We start from the raw sequence: 18,171 nt of genomic DNA, 5'->3' as shown, positions 1-18,171 counted from the left end.
CATGGTACGGGAGGATGTGACGGGAAGCCTCCTCACCACCAACAACCCTCTGAAGGGGGAAAACAGGGCAGCAGGGAGGCCAAAGAGAGGCCTCAGTACTACCCACAGGTACAGGCCACACAGCTGGTGCATTTTTGTGCAGAATTGTGAGGCAACAACAAGCTTTTAGGGTCTTGTTACAGGACTGATGTAAGGTGGCTCCATCCTCTGTTATAGACAAGGCAGAGCTGTCTCAAGAGAGTTTGGAAATGAAGCCAGATACTTTGATAAGCCTGGTGCTCGGCCAATTAAGTATTAATTAAGCAGCTAGCTGCGAGCTCTGGGCTCAGCACCATGCCAGACCCCGCAAAGCACCAAGGGGCTCACTCACTGTGGCTCCCTTCCCTCGCCCTCCACCGCTCTTTTCCAGCGCTCCGCCGCTCCCCACACCGAATATTTCCCTCAGGAGTATTAAAAACAGAGGTGTTAAATCCCTGCAGGATGCTGCGATCCGCGGGTGTTCCGTCCGAAGGCGCTGGGGGGAACACGGAGTCGAGGCGCCCGCACAGCCCGGCCTCAGCCCCGGCTCCCCAATGCCCCCTGGCGGCTCCGTGGCTGCGGGGAGCCCCTGCCACCGCCACCAGGAGGAGAAGGGGCCCAGCCCTCAGCGGGGACCCCGAGGAGAAGCGGCCCCAGCCCCCGACACCATCGGGGGCAGCGAGGCCCCGGCGCCGCCTCAAGGAGCGCCCAAGCCGGGCCTGGGGCTGCAGCGCTCCCGCCTGCCTCAGGCGGCTGCACGGAAGAGGGACATTGCTCCGTGTGGGCACCAGGGGATGCTCCCGCTTCGCTTTTGAGGCCCTGATCGAGCAAAACTGCTGTTTTCACGTTTGGTGATCAGTTGGGTAACTTTTAAAGAGAATTCAGTTCCTGAAGGCACCTAAAAAAAGCGTTCATCTGCTGGTGATTTTTCAAATACACTTCGGCGATCTCAAGGGAACAAAGGAAACAGAAGGAAAACGACTGTTTCAAATCATGAGGCAGAATTCGTGTAAATTTAGAAGCATTTTGGAAAAAAAGGCTTCTTGTGAAACCAGTGGATAACCCCAAGGCCATCTTCAGGCCATGGATGGGGTTAGAAAATGAGACCAAAGCAAACAGAAAACAAAACAAAACAAGGACTTACTTGAGTAAGCATCTTCCCAAGCAGCTGACAGATCCTCAAAGCTTTAGGACACAAATTCCACCGCACTGCTTTAGGAATAGGCAGGGACATTTTCCAGAAGTGATTTCCCCACCATCGCCGCCTGCCTGAAAACTACCTACTTCTCCCTGTAGCAAACAAATTTCATGTTACTGTTTCTGTACCTCTCAGTAGGATACCCACCCCAATTTGTTTTTGTATCATTGCCCAGCTGCTAAAAGCAAATAAAATCCATTCAGTGGCAAACCTTAAAGAGATCAACAGCCAGGATGTTAAATTATACCTTTCAAGTAATCCAATATCTTCAATTATTTCAATCTTAACTCAGAGGCAAACACATTAATCAAAAAAATCACATTTAAAGCATTTATTTTGAAAAATAAAATACAAAAGATCATTGAATTGTAATTGTACATGTAATTTATCAACTTTTTTTTTTTTTTTTAAATAAAAAGATATTTAACAATTTCCACGTCAATAAGACAAATAACTGTTCCACCAAAAATCCTTAGGACAAGCACAGACCACTTCTGAAAGTTTCATACATTTAAAACCAAACTGCTAAAGGGGAAAAAAAAGGCCTTTGAAGACTGAGGTTTGGAATTAAGAAGACAGAATAGCAATTTCAGAGACAGGCATTGTGTAGCAGTTTTTGAAACCTTAAAAATAGTTGTGTAAGTGTAATACAGTTCTACAATAACATCAGTGATTTTTCTTCTCCCGAACCCCCACCCCCCTTTTTAAAACAGGTTTACATGCGCTCACAACAACAAAATCTTGACCAAAAAGAAAAGAGCATGAAAGAAATGGGGGAGAAAATTCTGAAAAAAGCGGGCCATGAGCTGTACATCTCACTGATGGCAGTGGGACAGTCCTTATAACATCACTTCCATTGAAAAGGCAGCAGTCTTTTTCTAAAGAGAAAGGAAAATAGTTACATTTGAGCATTCAATGTAGTGTTACTTTTATCCTTTATAACATCTCACATTTACAAAAATACTGCATCATTACGAGCAACCACTGCCATCTCAGTGTGTGAAAAGTTACTGTCAAGACCATCAACTACAGAATGAATGTCTGCACTTAATCTTTGGAAAACATTTATAACCATTATTTCTAATTGGTATGATGCCTTTGTCTATATTTAGGGCTATGGAGAATGCCACATGCATGACCACACATTGATATCTATGTTGGGTATATTTAGGTGGCATGATGATTTTGGCTATAGAAAAACACATCCAGGTTAAATATTTTTTAATAATATATGGTTGACAAGTAAAAATCCTGCAACAGTCATTAGATAACTAGTCAGGAATTTACTGGGTTCCCTAATCTTGCCATTGTTATTTCAACAGCTAAAATATTGACTATGAGACACACAAAAAGCAAATGATACAAGTCAGACTATGTTTAGCTTTTTCCTCTATCTGAAAGTGCAAATGGTTAAAAAAAGAGGCCATGAAAATTCATCCTTACAGTATTTTGTTAAAATGGCGACCTGAATCTATTGTGCAAGTATGTTATAGTACTGCACAGATACTAAAATGAACAAGAAACCCTGCTGAAGACTGTCTGAATGAATAGTGGTTCAATTTTATGTACTCCTTTCAACGTCAGGCTCCAATGTAGTGCTGACAATCCAATAGCATAGCAAACACTGCAAACTGTAATGAGCCACATAGAACTGCATAGTGACTCTTAAACCACATAAACTATGATTTGTAGCTCTTATTGAGCACTAACCTCAATGCAAGTTTTACAGATTCTGAACCAAGATCAGATCTATTTTTCTTACCCAGAATGTTGCATGGGATTACATAAGTTTAAAAAGATCACCTTAAAAAAACCATGCATAACACGTTAGTTATTACCTTCTGTGCAAGAAAGATCCATTTTGTCTTCTATTCCATAGGCTCAGTCTGTTAAATAAATAAATAAAATAAAATTAGCAATTTTACATTAGGGGATAAGGTAGCAGCAGCAGCAGCACCCATGCACCATTTAGCTGCTTGGTTAATTTTATCTTTAGTATACTTTACTAGAGAATACTTTATCAGAATAATTTCTACCTCCAGCTCCAGTGTTTATAGTTTAAGAAACATTCTCTATTTCACAAAGCTTTGTTTTGCTTTTTGGAATAACTCTGCTGAGAATTAGGTAAATATTGTAGTCATTCTAATCTAATTGTATAAATTCAGCTCTGAAATTTAGGGGAGTCCAATTTGGTATCCTCCCTTATCATATGACACCTGCTAGAAATACTGGACCACGTTCTTTTGACATATCACAAGGTAACTGGAAAATGCAAAACATAATTTAACTAATGGACGTTGTGGGCAGATCAAGGATAATTTATTTGGCTAGCACACCATCATTACACAATGTGCTAAGTTTTAACGATAGCTCATCTCCCTGCATTTTCCAGAAATCTTTATCAGCAACGTTTAACCTCCTTTTGTTCTGACACACCCTATGCTTGCAGCCATATATGCATATATTCGTCCATTACATTATAGACAATCTTGAAATAAACATAGTAATTGCATTTGAAAGCATTATGAAATAACTGCAGCACACTTCCTCGATACAATTAGCTAACAATAACTTTTAAGCAGCACACACTTAAATAGTTTTCTTGCCGTGAAGCTGCATAGACATTTTGGCCAGCAGTGAACAATGCTGTGAGCAACAGCACATTTAGCTGCGTCGTGCCAGATTCTTAATGGTTTCTATTAGCTGAGCACAACTTGCAAAGCATGAGCACTAACTGTCCGAAGGGTGAGAGCACGCAAACATCCAGTAAGAGCGCGAAGCCCACATTAGAGATCACACAAAGATTTATCAGAAAGATTTGGTGTCCACAGCGAAGAGTTATATTCTGAAAACATGAAACAGACACTACAGCTATTCAACTTTACTGATCCATGTTCATTTTATCTTGCCACGAGACTTCCTTTCTACTGTCTTCTTTGGCTGGAACAAAAGAAACCAGTTTTCCTTTTTAATAAACTAATTTTCATTTGAATGGATGGAATAAGTCAAAAAGCTTCGTTCGTGAGTAGTAGGTTCTACTGTGTATTTTTGAATCTCTACATCTAACAAAAAGTCATACTCAAAGAGCCTTTTCCTAATATTTGGGAACAAAAGTCAAGAAAACTTGCACCCACCGGTTTTTTGTTTGTTTTAAGTAAAGACACTGCAAATTATTTAACTTTTGATAGGTTACTTACGTTTACGTTTTAAGTAAACTTCTGTACTGTTTGTATGATTAAAGACAGGAATTATGTAGAAACAAAGTAACACAAGCACTGTAAATAACTTGTCTGCTTTTAGTCATTGTACAGGATTTTTAGAAACTAGGAGAAAAGAATAGAATCTTTTCCTCCTTTGCTTAAAATATTTGCACGTTTGACTACAGTCATGCTGTACATTACCATTTCAGTATACTGCTCTGCCCACTAATGCTTTTATTGTTAGACAACTCTGCTAAAGTGCTCCCTCCCAAATAGCCTGCATAAAGATCACACATGATCAAAATGAGATGCCCTTCTCCTGCCCAAAACAGAGCTGCTGAACAGAACAAAATATTAAGTAAAGAATGGTTGCTGGCCTGCAGCCCTTGGAAAAGGGGAATAAGGCCTTGCAGGAGGCTGAAGGAAGCTCTGTGATCAGGACTTTTTAAAAAGTTTAAAATACCAGCAACAACAAAAGTCATGGTAAGCTGAAAGGCTTGCGCACCCACAGCCCCTATTGAAGTTAATTGGAAATAAGGGTGCCTCTTGTTCTCATAAGCTGCAGAAATAAAATAAAGTTCTGGAGGCAAAGAGCCCCTAAAATGTTTTCTCTCCCAATTCACAAAGCTATATTCCCGTATATGCAGGACAAATTGGAGGGAAAACAAAACAAAACAAAATAAAAACAAATATTTTTCTACTTAGCTTTACTTGAACACACCCTGAGACAGTAACAGTGATGAGCCACTTCCTGTTTTTTCTATCAAAGCACAATGTAGAAAGCACTTTAAACATTTAACATCAATTATACAGCCTGCAAAATTGATATTTATTTTCCCAGATATTGCAGTATTTCTTTTTTAAAAGTCTCATTGTTTATCTCTGCTATCTATACTATACTTGCTTTAAACCTTTCAGTGCAAGACAACAAAAGGTAAAGCTTCTCTACAAATAATGAGCTTTGCAATTTGGTCTACAAGACAAAATACAGAGCCAAACTTTCCTCCAGTTTCACAGTAGTCCTCAGTCAGCTGGGGTTTACGGGCACCGTACTACTAACATTAGTTACACGTGTACTCAAAAAAGCCTTGGCACAGTTGAGTGGAGGAGCAGGAGTGCTGGAGATTTAATCTTATGGACAAGCTATTCTCCTAAAATCAAACAGAAAATCAAATTTATGAAGAAGTGGCTTACAATGGTTGTTTTTGTACCAACTTGCTGCTATACCCACAAAAAGACACTAATTGAATCCTGTACCTGTGGCACTTCTTTGAGAAAGTCAGGAAGCTGAAATTCACCTTTGTAGACCTGGAAAAAAACAAAATATGATTTAGTATTCAAAGCTAGCACTCACTGTTGTTTGAAATATTATTTAAACAACAAAAAAAATAATAGACTATTCAAAAAAGCAAGCTTCACTCACAAGGTCTGGTAGTCTGAAGTAGTTCTACAGCTTTATGCTCAGTTCCAGGCTTGCTCTTTACTCAACACAGTTGGCAACGTTTGAGAAAGGAATTTAATATTCCAACCGTGCCTACATTCAAATGGTAGAACTCTAACTTGTATTAGATTTCGAGCTCACTCAAATCGATCATTCATTAAGTCCTACATAAATCATTAAAAATACTTTTAGAAAAAGATTTTCTATGGAATGATTAAATACGCTGAGGCTGAGTTGTTACAATAAATACTTTTTGGGAAGTTTACAAATGAACAAACCCGTTGTGTCGTATTTCAGTGCCTTCAATAAATTAAGTTCTGCTTGCACTTAATTACAATTTACAATTAAGAGACTCCACTTAAAGTCTTCTGAAAGAACTGCTTGTCACGACCCCATGGACTGTCAGAACAATTACTCAACAACCAACTTTCAGTTCCCAAATATGTTTTTACAGTTTAGACACTTGACAAGTGTCACAAAACACAAGATTTTTTTGATGCTTTGAAACATTCATCATGTACAAAGTTTCATTTATGCAAACAGAAGGATCACATGTGAACAACTGATCCCACCTTACTGTGCTGTCAAAAGAAAGTCCTGTTAGCCTTGAGAAGAGTTTATGGACACAGTGCAAATACAGCCGAAGTCTGGAAAAGCTTAGGTTTAAATTATGTTTAAATGGTCAGCCCTCAAGGAGAGTCAGCATCTCCTTCTACTCTGTTTTAGATGCTGACTTTATAGGAGAAGACTTCAGAGTCTTCTCTATTTTACACAAATCCATCCCTTCATTTACATATTTAGCTGCTATAATTTTCTGTAACAGGAAAGCTTATCCACTTGCTTCAATACTTCAAGATGCACAGATACCACTTTAAGACATAGATATCTTTTTTTTTGGAAAAACAACAAAAAAAAAAAAAAAAAAAAAAAAACACCATTTTTCCAAAGTGTGTCATGTCAGACCTTGAGTCACAGACAAGATCAGACACTTAGCTTCTTCCCCCATAGGATGTAACCACACATCTAAAACCTCCAGCTTTCCAGCAGAACACTGAGTTGGGTGAAGCTTAAATTTTCTTTTATTATTTTTATACCCTTCAGTCACTAATGCATATTTCTGTAAATGAAAAGCAAAAAAAAAAAAAAAAGAGGAAAAAAAAAAACGGTGCAATACTTTTCAATACTCAATGACATAAATTAATAGGTTTGTATATGAGTACAGAAGAGGTCCCCTGTGATACTCCATATTCCTACAGATGGGAACAGAAAAACAAACCCAGTAATCTCTCATTTTGGCAAAAGAGGTACAAAGCCCTTAATAGTACGGCTGCTACAAGGTTACAGCCAACAGCTCTTGTGATTATGAATTTCTCCAGCTGTAGCCTCATTACCAGCCTGACTTCATGACAGTTTGTCATTACCACCATTTCTGATTTTTCAGAGCGTAACGCTATTATTGAAACAACACCGTTTGGAGAAAGAGCAAGCAATAAATATTCTCAAACATACCAAGAGCCACACCAAACAAGTGTTTCCACTATCTGACCAATTAGGAAATAAATTGGCAATGCATCATCATCATTTCTCTAGAGGATACTTCTTAAAAGCTGTTTGCTTCTATGATTAAACTGGAATCCATCCCAAAGGGGGAAAATACTCTGCATTATTGATTTTTTTTTTTCCCTGACAAAAGTAAGTAGAATAGGAAGGGTTTTACCATCCTTTCTACTGAACCCAAAAGACTGAACACCCTAATGTCATGGGTTCTTGTGTGGCTGTAATCACATAGAATCAAAACCCACAAACCTACCAAAATCCTACAGAGCCCTAAAACGGAAACGGAGCTACTCTGAAGCGCCACCCCAAGCTGCGACGCCTGGTTTGCAAAACACGTCAAAGGAAATGATTCAGGAACTTGAAGGACCCTTGTTAAAAATATCCATTTTCTCTGTCTCACTACGAAGAGCTGACCAGAGCACGAGGCCGTACTCACCTTGCCAACACGCTGCAGGCCCAGGACTGCAGCGGGGCCTGCTCAGCACCTCCTGCCTGTGGGAGGCCTCTCCCCAAATCAGGCCCATGGCACTGAACCGCAGGACTCGTGTGGGGTGGACTAGAGCTAGCAGCTCTTGTTACTCTTTCTCTAGGTTAAATGCAGCCAAACAAGCCTTTGTAAGGCCCAGCATTAAAATAGGAACCTTTATACACACACACTGCAGAACTCGGGTCCTTCTGATACCCCCTGGTTTAGACGAAATAGCAAGGCTGATTCAAAATGAGAGGCAAAGCTTTTGGTTAGATGCAGTGAGGGGGTATTGTCATTCCCATGGTAACTTAATGAAAGCCACGCTGGTCAAGAATTCCTTCCGCATGTGGCTTCTTGGAGCCTAGGTATATAATAAATATTTCTAAACCAAGGAGAGGATTTCATATTTTCAGCAAACCATTAAAATGCAGGCTTGCATTCTGAAGAGCAGAAGTGGAAGTTACCAATCAATAGTATCACCACATTAAAAATGCTACAGAACAACCTAGGCAAGGTTCCCAGGCAAAAGCAGCATCTGTCATTAGGCAAGCATGGATGTTGGAAGACAGACAGGCTTCTTGTCACGTCTTCCCGTAAAACTGCTGCAGTCATCACCTGAACACTGTTAAAACAGTAACGCCAATGACAGTGCTATATTGTGACACCGTGTTGGGCACTCTGGAGGCCTGCTTTCCCTTCCTTTTCCTGCAATTATGATATATATGTACATAATATAAAAATAACTAAGTTTCTCTGCTCTAAAAACCTTACCCATGTAAGGCCCTTTGTAGCAAGAGCATTTACTCCTAATAAACATCAACAGGGGCTAGTCAGGGGTGTTCAACCAACAGCAAAATTAATTAAAATAATGACATTAGTGTCATAACCTGGAAAAATAGGAAAACGTTTCGGGGCATTTGATATTATATTCACATCAAATACCCCAATTTACATATAATAATTTATAGAGGCAGAATACAACCAATGCCAAGCCTAAGAAACTGCACCCAGATTATGCTTAAGACACAACCGTGCCTAATTCTCATTCAAAACTGCCATTATCTAGAATTCTGGTTCTGTCAAGGTTGAGACTGCCTATAAACTGGTTTAAAGTAGTTCCAAAAATGGTGAGTGGTCCCTTATGAATGAAAAGCCAGCGATCGTCCACAATCCAGAAATTCATAAAACAATGACTCCATCTGCAGCCAAAGGCATTAAAAGGTTTCAGATTCAAAATTATTTTCAAACCAATTTCTAACTCTGAAATATATTATTTGAAGAGTGGCAGCACAGAGAGTGGCTGAAGCAAGATATTGGAATGATTTCCAGTCTAAGCAAGAATTCAGTAAAATTGAGCAGAAATGGTGTTTACCATTTCTAAAAGAATTATTTTGCAAGCACAAATGAATTTCCAAAGGGGGTGGGGAATAATCTGAAGTCCGTGTCGGTTTGTTGTTCACTGTTGGCATTATTCAAGCTGTTCTACATACAAAATAATCCAAAAACATTCTCATAGCTAAACCACATGCATTTTATTCTCAAAAAGAGATCAGAAAAAAAAAAAAAGGTCACATCCAGTTGTGGCAAAAACCCCTGTAAATACACAAGGAAAGTTTAAGAATGGAAGAATAACTCAGAGAAACTCAACCCTTAAATATACTTTAGAGACAATCAGAGCACTCATTTTCTCCCACTTTTAAGTCTAGTTTGGAAAGAATCATATTTTATTTGGTCATTTCCATAGATAATGGTCTTTTTTTGTCTAGAAATTAGCTTGGAAGTAAGTGTACTTGGGCTTCCTGGATTTTCAGAACATCAAAGTTCCAGAGTACAAAGCAATGTTTAATAATCCAAAAATAAATAAATAAAATAAAACCAGAACAAAGCTCCCTTCTAGTAACCATCCCTTATTGCACATTACATGGAGGTAGCCTCGCTTTCCTTAGTTTTTAAGGCAGCTTACAAAGCTTACACAATTCTTTACCTCTTTGTTGGATCTGCCAGCAAAGAAGACCATCCAAGATGTAAATATTTATCCAGTAAAATAACACAGAAAGCAAGATTTTAAGCCACGGAGTATCTGCCAAGAGGCAGTTTGCAACCCTATCTAATTGTCTATCTTTCTAATAACTATATACTTTACTAGTTACATATACGCATAGATGGAAACAAATAAAAAGTAAGTTCATCACTCCTGTGCAAGCAACACAGTTGGGAATCCCCAGGCTAGAAAAAATACCCACTAAACACAGTATTGAACACATATAAAGGATGCTGATAAAGTCTGTGCTGCTGGTAGTCATAAGACAGATGAAATTAAAAAAACATTGATTTTTCTAAGTATCAGAGACTGCCCCAAAAGCCAAATGCCTTTCTACTTAACTTCTGTTAACCAGCATAACGAGAGATGCACGGCCTTTTTATTTTTTCCCTCAAGGCTACTCGAGCAGCTGGCATCACAGTATACCTCTACATTTTACACATCTTTGACAGCACGAGTAATTACTCTCATGCAGTCGTATAGACTCGCTTCACACCCTTTAATCATAGATTGTTTCTATCTTTAAAAGCCCCAGATACAGAGTCCTGAAATCAAGATCGTCATGGACGTCTCGACATTTACCAGCAGGAGACATTTCCTCACAATTTAATATGTGTATGAAACAGGAGTCAATAGAAGTCTGTTTTTTCCTCTGGATGTTACTGCAGAAAAAAGCATCAACAGAACATAAAACAGACAGAGATAACAGCTTTCGGATGTGATTAGAGAAACCCACACATATTTGAAGAGTCATGATGAAAACCATAGCTTTTTCTATAGTTTTGTACGTTTCCGTCTCTCGATCTCTCCAGGGCAAGGATCATAACTTCACGAAGAAGTTAAAAGAAATGACTGGAATAAGTATTCCTAGCATACAAACTCATTTAGTGGGGAGCGTGTGCCAAAGAAAATCTGATGTAATACGTTACAGATGTGAAAGGAAAGCACTTAGCCAACCATAACATAACAATAAGCCAGTTTCTACTGGGCATAAGTCAGAATCTTGCAGTTGTGAATTGTTCTCTGGCTTATGGTGTGATCTGTTAAACTGCTGACATATGCTTTTACACAAACTCATGATATTGATAAGGACATATCAGGTACTGTTCCAGTGTGGAGTGGATTTCCTTTGGTATTTCATCATACAATGTGTGGGCTACCAGTTTAGACAATTTTAATTATTTGCATTTTCTGCTTCATTTGCGTATGAAAACTCCTCCTCGTTACACAATGTTATTTTCCTTTATGCTCAGGATGGAGAATGTTAAATTGCAGGAAAAAAGTCAGTTTTGTACCTAAAAGGAATGGACCCTTGCAGTCATTGTAATAAAATGAACAGACCAGCAACATACAAGACAGCAAAATCCTGCAGTCACTGAATAAATAAAATTACTAAAGATTGCCTCTTGATGTGGTCACGTGCGAAGATCTGCTGAATAGTGCAACACTATTCAGACCTTGATCTCTGCTCTGCGTTCCTTCTTACAAGGAGACAAGAAAAAGTGTCAGAAAGGATAATACTGTCAGGCCTAACATAAAGCAGATAAACAGAAAGTAATGGCTCTGTTACTGAGAACAGCAGAAAAATCCGTTATATTTGTATTAGATTTGTACTCCACCAGTGCAGATTCTATCAGAGTTGTCTTAATCCATAACACCATGCTGCACTTGGAGACAAACATGAAAAAAGAGATGGAGTTAGCTTCAGGCTCTTTTACTTCCTAAAACAAAACCAGAACTAACAAGACAAACAAAGTATAAACACCCGGTTTGGTGCTCTGCTACAGGAGCATGGGAAACCAGCCGAACCATCGTGGTGTCCTAGACAAGTAACATTTAAGTGAAAAAAAAAAACAAGATTCAGCAGAGACCATTATTTTCCTTGCATTATCTACAAGCACAGATTTTATTCTTCAAGCGTTGTCTTTTAGATGGTGAAAACCGTGATTTTATTTCCAGACTGATGGAAAAAATATATTTCAACCTGCACATGTGTAAGTCACCAGCAGGGGGACAGAACACAAGGAAAAATATGAGCAGGATTCAACTGTACAGAAGACTTAGGGGAAATTAACATTTTGCACCCTGCTAGCCATTCCCTTCCATTTTCTCCAGTGCCAGCCCTCTCACGTTTTAGACACCCTTATGCTGCTGCTTCTTACTTTATTGACTAAGAGAAGCTTTGAAATTCCCAACTGGTATTTTCACCGTTGAATATTAATCTAATTTGTAGTCTTTCCAAGAAGTGATTGATTTTGCTCAGCGTAGTTACTACAGCTGGTGCAGTAGCGTATAAATGCAGTAATGCAAGTAGAATTTGCACAACTCTACAGAATAAAGACGTCTTGCAGCTTAAAGTTTGAATCTTTTAAAATTATCTTCCACGATTGGACAATACACAAGCTCCTAGCCATAAAACCCTGAACTGAAAGCATTCAAGAGGCTTTCTAGCTGTGAGTTTATTTTGCATCTTGACCAATTTTTGTGTTTTTTATTCCAATTATCTTTGTTTTTGTATGCAAGGTATGTACATGCTCCTAATCACACAAAACAAGAACTCTCAGTAACAATGCGAGAACCAAGTGTTGTTTTTTTGACGTACCCGATAGCGATGAACTAGATCACACCGTGCTGTTCCATCTTTAGGTGGAGCCAGAATCAACCCTGCCAGTAATTTCAGTGGTGCTGGGCTTCCACCCTGTTGTCACAACTTACACAAACAAGCCTGAGCCAGCATTACATACCCCCCCAGCACAGAACAACGACTTCCCCATCTCCAAAAACAAACCCCAAAACACTGGTCCTGCCCCCAAACCACCACTTTCTGTTTGCCAGAGCCGGGGCAGCTTCTTCCATCCGAAGCGCTAGTTCATGCCATCCCAAACTGGCTCAGGAACAATGGCACGCGTAAAGAGAAGCAAATGTCAGAGAATTCAGCGTTAATTCACGTTAGTCACACTAAGGGGTTACTACGCTAACACAATACAGTTCAGTTGCAGGAGTCTAAACTTCTTCTAAATCTGTTTTCAATGAATAAAATGCGAGTTCTGTACTCGGTTTAAAGTTCTCGGAGACCACAAACTACAAATATAATAGAACAGCTTCCAAACAAAGTGAAGCAATAAACAGTTGCATGCAAGATTTAGATACATTCTTATTATGTACTGAAGAAGAACTGGAAATATTTTATTTGGACAGCTTCATCTCCAACAACGCATACAGTACAAAACTCTGAAAAACCAACCCAGGTGAAGAAATTTAAGAAGAGACAGCCAGAACAAAGCAAAAAGCAATTTACAAGTTCACAAGCTGAGAGAGAATGCAGTAACACACCCGACTTGCCAAGCTCCTATTTCCCAAAGGCTAGGAAATCTAGATCAAGAAATACAATTCTTTTTGATAAACACCTTCTTCTCTAAGCTACGGTAGCGAGAAATAAATTAGTGTATGTTCAAGAAAGAGAAGTGGAAATCCACATGGTGGCATGTGCTGTCTGCAATGGGCCAACCACATCCCAGGCCCCTTCCTGCTCTTCCCAACCACCTTAAACACAGCATGTTTTGAAATATCTGCCCCCCAACCCCAAATAAAATAAAATAAGAAAGCTGTGGGGGAAACTAAACAAAATGCATTTTGCAGAACTGAGTCAGCTCCCACTGATGACCAAGCAGAGTATTAGTTATTTCAAAACCTCCTCGCATTAAAACCAGCATTTTGGCAGTTTCCCATGCAAGATGGCCAGGAAGCCTGACACCTCTGGGGGGCTTCTGAGCCTGCTGCCCCAAAAAGGAGGCAACCGAATGAGGAAAGAGGTCTGGGAGCTGGGAAGCCTTGTGCCTTGACACCCTAGGGACTCAGGACACCAGGACAATCAGCGATGGAGATGGGACCGGTGGCTGGGGTAGGAGTTTGCTGGGAACCAGCTTGGGGGAAACAAAGCACAGGGAAGAATTCAGGCCATCCAAATTAAGACTCAACCCAGGGAGCATTTCAGCCATCATTTCAAAAAGCTCCTTGAGGTACATCACATTTTGAAAGACTTAGATTTCTCCGTTTTCAAAGGGTCTTTTCTAAATTTTAGCCATCTTCATTCCTTTTGGCTTTTAATTTTCATCTCACTTCAGGACACCTCTTCTCCCCTGTTTTATCCAAACTATATATGCCAAGGTTGTTTTGCTAAAGAACAAGTGGCTAGGGAAAATGTGTGCTGGGTACTACACAAACTAGCAACATACTTCAAAAGCTATCTTGAGACTAGGGCTGTAAGTAAGAAAATACTAAATGACAGTCAAGATATTAACAAGCATTCCATATGTTTGCAATATGTGGATCAGCTTTTATAGCAATAGCCTCCAGTTTTTCAACACCATTTTTAAACATTAGTAAACAAATTATGCTTCAAAGCAGACTTGTGAAAATACACTCCAGGCTTTTAAATTAGGCTTCAATTTTTTAAAGGGGTGTTTGTGGATTTGTCTATCACTTTTATTTCTATCTTGCATTTTGAAATAAAATACATTTCAAGAAGCCACCCAACGGTTAGCAACTGAAATTTGTACAATTTTAACAACTTAGACTGAGTTTGTCCTGCACAGAGAAGAGAGATAATCAACCTTAAATTACTGAAATGCAACATAAATTTGGATCCCAGTCACTATTTTCAGTATATATTTAGTAGGTATTTGAGGATTTTGTTTTCAAGGCTCTCTGAAGAGGTATTGAACACTGTTTTTTGTTTGTTTTGCAATTGGGCTGAATTGAGTGCAGAAGAGTTAGCTTGCCTATGAGCCTTTCAGAACAGTAAGTACCACAAAACCTACAAAACACTAGCCATAAGCTCTTCTAGAATAGGGGGTAACCTCTTTCATTCTGAGCTAACAGCTATTAAAATTCTACCATCGAAATGCTTAATGAAAGTTTCTCAGAGAGGACTCCTAAAAAGAAAAAATACAAAATGTTTAAAGTCCACACAAAATGCAATTTTCTTTAGTATCTAGCCCATTAGCAAAGTACATGGACCAATTTTTAATATCAGAAGGCTAGTGACAGTTCCTTCACATTGTTTAGTTCAATTTTTCCAGTGATGACTTTGCTGCAGCAGCAAGAGTCACCTTCTTTTAATACAGTATACATTCTCAAATGAACAGAATTGAAAAGTTAATTAGTCTTATTTCAAACAATGGTAATAAGCTTTTCAATGGATACCTCCAGGGATAAACAGTTGTATAGCCTAACTATTCAAATTCCAGCAACATTAAGCTCAGACTAAAGTCCTCATGTTTAGGTTAATCAGCGCCAGACCCTCTTGCATCTTTTGTTTGTTCTACAAAGGACAGCAAAGAATTGGAAAAACTGACATTTTGGTCATCTTGGGCTATTTTCCACGGGTCACTTTTCAAATTCTACCAAGTATTTGGGAACAATTTTGTGAAAGAGCTTCTGCCAACCCTCATTTATAAGAAGCTGAGCTCATGGATCAAGTTTGATGACCAGGCGAGAAAGCTAGCTTTTTTCCAAAACTATCTGGATGATTCTCAAGAGGCTGAGTTACACACAGAACACAGCACAAGCCTGGGGTTGGGAGGAAGGAAGAGGAACCAAATGGAACACAAAAAACAGGAGACAGATTTTCAGCGCTCATGGTCCTACAGAAGTCTTCCCTCTCCCCCACTCAACAAGGAAAACAAACCACTTAAGTATAAAAAGGTATTAGGAATGGACTTCAAAAAGAATCTTCTGCTCTATAGCTCGTATCCACTTGGTAAATAAATTAAATGCACATAAATATCTTACCCTCCTTGTGTTTTCCACAACTTTTTGATCTGGCTTCCCGTAATTTGGTGGATTGGCATAGGGATCGTAGCCCAGTTTGGCCAGCATGGGCGCGATCACTGGCATATCTTGCAGCACATCAGCAGGTATCTTCCCAACCCACTTCGACAGCGCTTCCACATTGACTGGCTTGATTACTTGATCAGTAGATCTTTCAACTCTGTGGAGGGAGAAAGAAAGGTTTTATTTTGTATTACCAACTAATGTCTGATCCTTTCCTACTAGTAAGACTTTTAGCTTGCTTTCCCCCCCCCCCTTCTTTCCCTCTCAGCATTTCACGTTCCTACAGAGTGGGGGGGAAGTGCAATTTTACTATGTACAGCTGAAAGAAGAATAATTGGTACAACATCCATGCATGCTTGCTGCTCTAGGCTTTCACAGAGAGCGTGCTGAAGCAAGTTCTTTACATAAAGACTGCAATGAAAGCCAAATATCTGCTAAGTGAAAAGCATGCACACACCTACATATAAAGCTGTTTTCCCACTGACATACTCCCACATAGCTGTTTCATTGTCTTAATTGCTCTTGAAAGTTGTATTCTAAACTATAATCCCTGTGCCACTTATTTTCCCTGTCATACTGTGACTAAACTCCTTTTTTTTGAATAGGACAAATAACATTTCCAGAGACGCTTTTGAGCATTACATCACCTTAATGTAAATCTCAAACGAAAGACGCTTTTATAAAAAAAGGTGACAAAGATACAGACTGCAGTCCTATTTTTCATGACCATCCCTATAAGTGATCGAGAGTTTGTTCATTACACAGCTCCTAAAGAAAGGCAAGTGAATAATCTTAAGTGTCATATGTACCTTATTTAGAAAATAACTGATTGGTTGCTCATTTAATCAGCTGTCCTCAAGTCTTCTGTTCTTGTACCCTAGTTTGTTTGTGGGATTTGTTTGCTTTTAAAGAAATCTGGCATCAATTTGCTTTCTCATGGTCCTTCCTTCTTTTTGATTAGAAAAAACCTCCTCACTGTGTTTATTTCTGAAACAGGCCAGCAGCACTCAGAACAGGCTGAGTAATCTAAGGCTCTCCAAGCTTTCTTCTGAACTCAGAAAAAAATGTACATGCATTTGGGATATCAGGGCTTGTCTTTCTTCTAAGGCAGTCTAACTTCAGATCTGTAGATACAAGATGCCTAAAGGAATATTTAGGTGTGCACTGCAAGTAGTGCTGTAAGGTACACCACTATGCCAGCAGCTCCTGCTGGCTGGCTAAACCTGCATGCAGTCTGATGCTGAGCATCCAGCTGTCACAGCCACTTGCAGCTATCACCCTTCCTGGGCATCATTTACATCATGAAGAACTTCAGTCACAAAAAACTCTACCACCCAGAAGACAAAACTGGTATACTCGAAAGCAGAATGAGAACACTGCCATTCAAATGTAGTGCTCGAGCAGCTAATTCTTCAGAATTACTCAGCAGGCAGAGTATGAGAAAACACATCCTGAGAAAAACATTCCTTAAATATTCCCAGCACTTTCTTAGACAAGAAGCCTGAAGCTGAAGTCATACAGCTCTCAGAAGTGGCAAGCGTGATCAGTTATTTCATTAGCCTGACGAGTCCACGAAGAGGCTGAAGAATCTTTGCACAGGGGCCAAGCATTAAACCAAATGTACGGGGCATCCAGCCCGGGTGCTTACTGCGCTGTGCGATGAAAGCTTTAAGTTACAAATACATACGCACGTCCACCAGTCATCAGCTCAATTTCATCTTAACACCATCTCTTACTCAGTTTTACTCGTCATCATAGCTAAAATTCTCCAGGATACAGAAGGGAAGTGAGTCACACAGTGCTGGAAGGTCAGGGGCTGGAGTGCCTCAAACATGACCAGCACGAACAACAAACCTGACAGGGAAATGGTCACCGGGGGGGGGGAACCATCCTGGCAAGCAGGGCCTTCGCAGATTGCTGCAAAAAGGTGTTGAACAGAAGCCGATGAGTAAGTACCCAACAAAAAAATGTAGGACAACCACAGGAATTTAAGCCTTACCCTCCTCAACCATTTTCAGTAGCTCGAAAGAAAGGCAAGAACTCAGAATGGGATTCGGGGGTCAGGATGCCTTGTTCTGAAGTAAAAGCACACTTAAATGTTCATGCTTTACGCCACTGTCATTTCAGTCTTGGGTAACAAAAAGCTCAGCACTAAACACTTCCTGGTGGCAGGAGACAGGCAACCAGCCTCAGCTGCTCCTAGGCACTCATTCCAAATATGCTGGAGCACATTTGGTCTTCTGTTCACATCTTTTACTGTCCTGTCACTTAGGAGGGGAAGAAAAGTAAAACACAACTACCAGAAAAGATCCTTCAGATCAGAAGAATATCTGAGGAATATGGAGGGAAGAGAGCAGGCAGGAGAGAAAGAAAAAAAAAAAGGAAAAAAAAAAAAAAAAAAAAAACACAAAA

The 18,171-nt window shown here is 39.6% G+C and overlaps 1 protein-coding gene across 10 annotated transcripts in view; it reads right to left on the bottom strand.

Annotated features, from left to right (window-relative positions):
• Nucleotides 1–1,532: 1,532 nt before the first annotated feature.
• The window catches only part of TPST1 (tyrosylprotein sulfotransferase 1), a 36,575-nt gene continuing 19,936 nt past the window's right edge, over nt 1,533–18,171 (bottom strand). For 6 of the 10 annotated variants that reach the window (XR_004755358.1, XR_004755360.1, XR_004755359.1 and 3 more), the window contains exons 3-7: nt 15,718–15,916; nt 5,674–5,724; nt 4,081–4,156; nt 3,055–3,102; nt 1,533–2,094 (exon numbers count right to left, since the gene is read on the bottom strand). Coding sequence is in view for 1 of the 10 variants with exons in the window: in XM_035343307.1 (XP_035199198.1) it covers nt 3,085–3,102; nt 5,674–5,724; nt 15,718–15,916 (268 nt within the window). In the remaining 9 variants the exon portion in view is untranslated. The remainder of the gene's footprint in view (nt 2,095–3,054; nt 3,103–4,080; nt 4,157–5,673; nt 5,725–15,717; nt 15,917–18,171) is intronic. The other 4 variants (XR_004755364.1, XR_004755366.1, XR_004755365.1 and 1 more) reach the window with 4 other exon arrangements.

This window comes from Oxyura jamaicensis, chromosome 19 (genome assembly GCF_011077185.1).
Source record: "Oxyura jamaicensis isolate SHBP4307 breed ruddy duck chromosome 19, BPBGC_Ojam_1.0, whole genome shotgun sequence".
NCBI lineage: Eukaryota > Metazoa > Chordata > Aves > Anseriformes > Anatidae > Oxyura > Oxyura jamaicensis.
This window is presented reverse-complemented; position numbering and strand designations above follow the sequence as displayed.